The sequence below is a fragment of the Cibotium barometz genome, chromosome 62 (assembly GCF_041138505.1).
Source record: "Cibotium barometz isolate CiBa-2024 chromosome 62, ASM4113850v1, whole genome shotgun sequence".
In the NCBI taxonomy this organism is placed as follows: Eukaryota; Viridiplantae; Streptophyta; class Polypodiopsida; order Cyatheales; family Cibotiaceae; genus Cibotium; species Cibotium barometz.
The window spans coordinates 27,246,668-27,254,723 of NC_141107.1; the positions used below are offsets into that span (position 1 = coordinate 27,246,668).

General features: G+C 47.7%; 1 protein-coding gene across 1 annotated transcript in view; it reads right to left on the reverse strand.

Moving 5' to 3' along the window:
* The window catches only part of LOC147604311 (Clathrin adaptor complexes medium subunit family protein), a 52,559-nt gene extending 46,021 nt beyond the window's left edge, over positions 1-6,538 (reverse strand). The window contains exons 1-2 of the mRNA XM_086795349.1: positions 6,442-6,538; positions 4,873-4,972 (exon numbers count right to left, since the gene is read on the reverse strand). Of these exons, the coding sequence (XP_086651475.1) occupies positions 4,873-4,972; positions 6,442-6,476 (135 nt within the window). The 5' untranslated portion in view covers positions 6,477-6,538. The remainder of the gene's footprint in view (positions 1-4,872; positions 4,973-6,441) is intronic.
* Between the last annotated feature and the right edge of the window lie 1,518 nt (positions 6,539-8,056).

Genomic DNA, 8,056 nt, shown 5'->3' on the forward strand with positions numbered 1-8,056 from the left:
GCCATTAAGCATCAGGGTACTGACAAACTCCGAAACGCGAACAGAACAAGCCATCTGTTTGTTCTTGTCTTTCACAGGAGGCGGGTCATGATCAGCATGGTGACAACTGTCCACCTGAGAATTGCGCCGAGTGTTGGAGAGTTTAGGACGCTGAGGGCATTCATACCACCGGTGATCGCCAGAACAAATTGTGCAGAGGCCTGGGCGACTAGGTTGGGATGAAGGGGCAGTTGATGAAGAGGTTTGCTGTCCTGAAGAGGTTTCTCGCTTGAAATTGCGCCGATCATTGTTGCGACGGTCCTGTCAAGACCGATCTCGGTTTCTGCTGCTGCCAGAGGATTCGGTCTGAGAGGATCCTGCATTTGACGCGGAAGTTTGCCCGGAAAAGCGCAGCCGGAAGGACTGTTGTCCAGAATATGGTCGCCGCGAGTTGGGTTGTCCAGAATTAGGACGCTGGGGTTGGCTAGTCCCATTGGATCGATTCCGCTGGAAGGAACGGGCGCCGGAGGAAAAGTTCCTGGGAGGACGCCGGTAATCACTGATACGCTCGACATACGAGATTGCTTCATCCAGGGTGGCAGGATTATACTTATGGACTTCGTCTTGGATTGTGGGTTCAAGCCCGTCAATGAAGCTGTGAAGCTGGTCAGAGGGGCTGAGTGTCTCTATCTCCAGAGCCAATTTTTGAAACTCTGAGATGTACGCGGCCACGGAGCCAGTTTGACTCAGGCGGCGGAGAGAAGACCTGGCATGAAAATTCGCATTTGCAGGCTCAGAAGCCTTGCGAAGAGCACGCCGGAATTTATCCCACGTTGGAGTAGACTTGCCATCTGCAATCCTGCGTCGCCACCAGAGGAAGGCGGTATCCTTCAAGAGGGTACTGGCCAATGCCACCTTTTTGTTCTCGGGCAATTCACAGTATTCGAGAAATAAACCTCCATTTTGTAGAGCCAATGATCGATTAACCGCTTATCACGGCGGCCATTGTAGGGCTCAGGTAACTTGATGTCCATCTTTCGTGTTTGTGCTGTGGTCATTAATTTATATAAAAGTTTAAGTTCAACATTGTCTACCTCGGCAGTCGGATCGGAAGGAGTTAAGGGATCGTCCTGCTGGCCCACCGAGGATGATGATGATGACTGTGGAGAATGCGAACGATGCGCTCGCTGGGACTTCCTGGATCCCTCGCGCTGATGTTGGTGCCGCTGCTGCATGTCGTCCATCTGGGATCTCATTGATGCCATTCCGTCGAAAAATGCCTTTTGCAAGTCCTCCATCTGTTGTATCAGCAAGGCTTCCATCTGAGGATCGGCGGGTGGCACGTTGTCGTGCGAAGTCGACATCTAGAGCACTCAGAGAGAGTACTGTGGTGAAGTAGGAAAGGTCCACCCGAAATGTAGAATGGAAGGAACAGCTGCTGGAGAGGCAGTAATAGGATCCTCGTACGCGAAGTCGGGGTCTTCCACTTCGTCGGGATCGTCCTCCGAAGTTACTGCATTGGCTTCCTCCAAAGAACTGGGCACTGGAGATAATGGAGTATAGTCGGGGACGAAGATCTCGCAGTAAAATGTCATAGGAGGGCGCGTGGAGGAGATATTGCGTAAGCCATCCACACTGCACTCTGGAAGAAAGTGTGCCAACTGCGGGTACCGTCATAAAAAATACTCGAAATGAGTAAGATGCAGTGGCTCGCAAGTGAGGAAAATAGTCCAAATCGCCCAAGTGTCAGGTTCGGTCACATGCGGGCTGCTGACATGAATGCGGTACACCTGAGAGGCCGGGGATGCTGGGATAGGAGAGGCTGAAAGACTTGGAATCCACCCAACATCGGCGGGTAGTGGCACTGATTCCGGAGTGAGGGCACGAGGAGGGCTGTGTTCGGGAAGAACAGCCTCGGGGATCTCGTCGATGTAACTCAGGTAAGAGATGTGCATGTCGGGTTCCTCCGGGAAGTTGTCCATGAAGCATGCACGTAGAGGGCAAGAGCACACAGAGTATGTGGTGTGGGCAAAGCCAGGAAAACCCACGAACAGCCAGGAAGAAGGGCGCCTATTCACTGGAGAGAAGGAGGCGAGTAAGAACTAGGTGACATCTTGACAGCCGGATGGTGGTTTCCGAGTCGCCCACGGTGGCTTGTTCACACCAGCAAATCCCAAACGGGCGGCCAGCGCACGCCCAGCGGGTTACGCACGCCTGTTGGGTTTGTTTGGGTTTTTTTTTTGTGTGAATTCCACGTGGCAGTACACTTATTAATGTTGTGTATTGTTGTTTTTTTTTTTTTGAAGGTTGACGCTTCGAAGGCCGTCGCCGAGTGGAGGTGACGCTTCGAAGGCTGAATCGCCGAGTGGAGGTGACGCTTCGAAGGCTGAATCGCTGCGAACAGTGTTGAACCAGCAGTCACTACATATAGTAAGGCGGCTCACAACCGGCAGCCACGCTCAGCAAACAAGAGCGCCCGTTGGCAGCAACCAAGGCGAAGAGAGGGGGGCTCCATATTCAGCAATGAAGGGGGCAGTTCCTGCCATGTTGCGAACGCCACCGGCAGCAGGGAGGGAGGGCATTCCGGAAATACAGCAGGGGGTCCCTCTCTGCTATACACACAATACGTGTATATGGGTGTGAGACCTTGTGCAATGTGTACTTGTTTACATTACTACAAGCAAGGATTCACGCCAAGTCCACCATCGCTCTGCTTCTTCCATACAACACCGAGAGGAGAGGTGGATGAGGGAGTGCCGCGGAGAGGGTGAGGGCTTCACAACCCACGGGTAGGAAAAAAATTAGCTCTGATACCACTGTGAGGATTATGTTATTAATCCTGCATATTGTGTACTAATTACTACTTAAGTAATTAACTTAGAACAAGAACCTTCAGGAGAACACTTGAGACAAGATTGAATTGACTTGTTCTTCTTAAACTGAGTACAATAGGTCTCTTATATAGGAGATGAAGAGACACATTTGAAGAGGCATGTCCTTTGATGAAAGGACATGACCTTAGACGAAAGGGTACAACTTTTAGGCTAAGGGATGTGTCTAGTTGATGTAGAGGCACAACCATTCACTAAGGGATACAACCATTCGTCGAAGAGATGTGGCTATTCGATGAAGAGGTACATCCTTTGACGAAGAGTCGCAACCAGTCGAGGGTAGGGGTTCCCTTTGGCTGGTAACTCTTTGCATCTGCAACAGTAATCAGCAATGAAGAGAGAATCTGATATATAAACACGTCACAATCGTGACACTCTCTCTAACTCCTCTTCTGGCCGACTGCAGTTTGTTCTCTCTCCTCTCTCTTGTGCTGGTCGTACAGCAGTTTATGGGCTGTTTTCAGCAGGTCGACTCCTCCATAGAGCTGGTCCACTTCTTCCATACCTTCTACAGGGCTGGTCGACTTCTTCCAGGGCAGCCAGATGGCTGGTCGCTTTCTCCCAAAGCCTAGCAGGGCTGGTCGACTTGTTTCTCGGCTGATTTTGGATTGTTTTGGGCTGATTCGAAAGCTCTTCTGGGCTGATTCGAAAGCTCTTCTGGGGCTGTTTTGGCACGGAATTTAGGGTGTTTTGGGCTTTGTACCACGCTGTTTTACGGACAGTTTATGGCTGATTTATGGACTGTTTTTGAGACAATTTTCGGATGGCTTTTGGTGCTATGTTTGTATCTTGGCACTGGATACTCATCTGGACAAGATTTGTGCTTATGCTTTGTGGAAAATCCGGTGTTGTATGACCAAGGACTATGGACTGAGTTTTTGGCTCCTTTTGCTCGGATGGAGTATATTTTTGGCTCCCTTTATTTGGTATGCAATGGACTTACAAAACTCATGGATCGAGGATTTTTCTATGGATTTCTTTTATCCACCAAAATGCCTGTAAAACTATTGGCGCCCGAAATTCCTATGAAACTATATGTCGCAGACATGTTATGGAGAACCAGGATATTTATGCCTGTGACTCATTCTCATCTTATGTTCTACACTTAAGCCCACCTCTCCTTCCAGGTCTGTGATCAAGATACCAGCGCAGAGTGCACCTGGTAGAGTGAACTTGAGCCCACCTCTCCTCCAAGGTGTGTGGTCAGAGTACCAACACGAAGTGCATGTGGTAGAGTGAACTTGAGCCCATCTCTCCTCCGAAGTGTATGTTCTGAGTACCGACATGGAGTGCCTGTGGTAGAGTGGACATGACGCCTTGAGGCTAGGGACTTCTGTCTGCACCAAGGGTCATGTGATCTAACATCTCATTGGCAGGGGACTGTGTCTACGCAAACTATGGATGGATTCATTCATGGAAGGGTGGTCACCTTGGTGAGTGAATTCTGTGAACTCATGGAAGAGTGGTAACCTTGGTGAGTGTCACATTAACTCATGGAAGGGCAGTTGCCCTGGTGAGTGAAACCTCGTGGAAGGGGAAACCCTAGCAAGTATCTATGGTTTCATGAAAGGGTTGTTGCCTTGGTGAACCATATGGACATGTGAAGCATGTTTGGCTTATGGATCATAGGGGTGGTGCCCTTATGCAGTCCAATGGCATGGCAAGATGTTTTGTGGCTATGTATTCTACTTACTTTTCTTTTGCAGGTTTTTATCTAGCTTATGGATTTATGGATATTCGGGACACAGTTGGCTCTTGTGTGTTGTGTCTGTTTATTATCCGAGTTGTTAAGCCATGATATCTTGTACACAGTAGAGGCCTACAACAAGATAACTTGACTGCAATATAGGCCAGATAGACTTGTTCAGAAGCCAATAGACATCTAGTTTTTAGGAGAAAGCTAAATAGTTTCCAGAAAAAGTTATGGCATACAGCATTATTAAACCTGGCAGTCCAATGATGCAACTTAAAAGGATTTACAAATAAAATTAAGGGTTTGAACCTGCTGGCATCCTGCAGAGGCATTAACTTGCGCCCAAAACCAGTTACATATTGATCGATCCACCGGTTGTCCCATCCACTGCTTTTCAAGCATCACTTCCCTGCCAATCATAGTCACAAGGAACCACTTTCATCCTCATAATTCCTCCAAAATTCAAAACAAAACAACCAAATCTTCAAGAACCTTAATACCAAAAACTTGGAATAGGCTATAAATGTGAACATGATTATTGATCAGTTAATGAAAAAATGGCTTGCTCTATGGGGTCAATTTTATAGGAATTCACAAAAGGTTTTAAGTTGACTGGTAGTGTTTCACAAAAACTCAGGAAAAAGTGGCTTGCATCAATTACAGAAAGCGGACCATGCTTGCCACACACATGAACTACACACACTCACAGAAAGAGAAGACAACATAAGGTCCAACAGAAACAGGCTCACTGTCACGACTAATACAGCCACACTCAAGAAGACAGGAAAGAGCAGAGGAGACCCTTAACATGAGGGTAACCAGGATGCCAAGGGAGCAACACCAGCAGGGAAGATGTACAAGATCAGTGAGTACATGACATAGAAGAGAGGACAAAGTCCCAATTGGGGTAATCATCTGATCATCAAAACCAAGAACGCAGCAAATGTATCTACATGTTCAAGAAGGTATTCAAAGATGAGTCACAAAAGGTCTACTTTTGTGAAGACTTCACACAGCTCTGATCAAAAGAAACAGACCAGCCCTCTTCCCTGGATGTGGGCACAACCAGCAAGCCCAACTTGTCCCCTGCCCACCTTGCTGTGCAATGTGCACACACTGATTCCATTACCTGTTACCTGTGATCCAGCCTGTCCCTTGCAATCTGACATTATGCATGGCCATCTCACAGGGAATTCTGTCACCATCTTCATCTGCTGCAGCACCATAATGTGTGCTTCTACTGTCTCACCAAGCCGCAGCAGAGCTGTAGCTATTATGCATGTGGGATGTAGGCGGCCAGGCCACGACCTGCCAACAAGGATATGGTGTCTACTTCGACAATTCCGTCCAGAACAGCTCCATGCCTTCTGGACTTTGATGTTGTTTGCACTAGTTGGTAAGCACTTTTGTACTCTTTGCTCTGAGAATTTGTGGTCACTATGTTAGTATTATAATTGTTCTTAAGGATGGCCATATGCAGTGAACCTCCTTTCAGACCCCCATGCTAGTCTCATGTTGGTTTAACAGAACATCCTACGAGTGTTTTCTTACAATTCTTTCAGGTGAGACGGCATATCCTACACACAAATTGGTCTACGAGTGTACTAAAATCACCCAAAAATTATGTAACATGATGTAAACAATTGATCCAGAGCCTGCTGGCAGGGAACAGTTCGAATCCTGGCAACTATATTTAATATTTAATCTCTGTCAACCACCCAATTAAAAAAAAACCTTGATCACCCTCCATCGTAGGAGAGTGCCCATCAGTGCACAAAGGCCTGAAATCTTATCCGGAACATGGGTCATCAGATCAGCTATAACGAGAATTAATACCAATAGAAAAGGCAATGGAAAAGAGGAGGAGGCGATAAGTACCCTGTGTCTGAGAGAAGGAAGACGCAATGCAGCATGATTATTTAGTCTTTGAAACAGACGCTGTAGCCCCGATTCGTGCAAATCTGCACCTTGCTTTTTAAAAATGAGGTAAAAAAATACTTGCTTAAAAATATCGCTTTTGATACTATTCTATCTAATCATAATTGATCTCTTATAAATGCAAATCAATAAGAAAATTTACAACAATGAATTCTAACTATGATCATTGATCATGTAAATACCCCTCCCTTCGGTCTTTCTTATTGACCCCTTTCACTTCAGAGGAGTTGGCAAAGGCCAATGACGGCATTACCCAAGGGCAAATGCCCGGGGGCGGATGGGCTTCCTGTTTCTTTCTTTCTTTGCCATTGGGACCTCATGGAAGGTGGCCTTCGCATTGCCTTTAATGAGATTATGCTCACAGGTGCCATGCCAGAGAGGCTCATAGAGGGCTTGATACATTTGATTCCCAAGGAGGGTGGTGATAGATTGAAGATCCGGCAGTGCAGACCCATCACCCTTCTAGGGACGGCCTATAAGATTTTGGCCAAGGCCATCAACAAGGCGACCTCAACCTTCTCTCCCATACTTGATCCACGACAATCAGACTATTTTTGTTTAGGATTTGAGCATTCTAGACAACATCTTCACCTTTTGGGAGGCGACAGCTTCGGCCAGGATACAGTACCAAGACCTCATTGTGCTACTCCTAGACTTTGAGAAAGCTTATAACAGGGTGGACTAGACCTTTCTAGAGGGCACAATGAGCCGAATGGGATTCCCCATGGAGTGGACTCATCGAGTCTTAGGACTTTATTCAGCATCACACAGCCAGGTTCTCATTCAGGGAGCCTCAGGCGATAGATTCCCCCTTTTTTGCTCGGTTCGATAGGGCTATCCTCTGGCGCCGTACCTCTTCCTATTTGTCGCCGAGGCCATGAGTAGTTTTCTCTCCACCCAAGAGACCAGGCTTTAGGGATTGCGCCTTCCCCTCCGCATGCAAGAGAAGCTGCTGGACTCAGAGTTTGCAGACGACACAACAGATTATGGGAATCTCCAGAGATTCACGAAGGCGATAGAGATTTTATAACGTGCATCAAAAGCGCAGATCAACTGGAACAAGTTGTGTGGTTTTTGGGTAGGCTCAGCACCCACCCCAACTTGGCGAACAGTTGAGGCTTTCTAGTGGATCCTAAGGGGCACTCCGGTCCAATACCTCGGTTGCGAAGTTGGCATTGATATCTCTCCCGAGCAGCAGCTTGCTCCGCTTCTTCTGAGTATTCGAAAGAAGCTTTTATACTGGAGCTCGGCGTGGCTATCCTTAGTAGGCAGAGTGGTGGTGGCAAACCATGTACTGCTTGTTGCCACCATGTGGTACATCACCTTGTGTCGGGCCTTTTCTCGGGCATGTATTGGCCAAGTACAGCGTTTGATCCGGAACTTCTTGTGGGTCGGAAGTGATGGGAGACCAGCCAGGGCCAAGGTGGCATGGAGAGGGGTCATTCAGCCACGTAGTAGAGGGGGGCTTGGCCTCATCGATCTAGCCATATAGAGCCGTGTCCTATTGGGCAAGTTGATTGTTAGAGGACTCCTACCTGGTAGTAAGCCTTGGAAG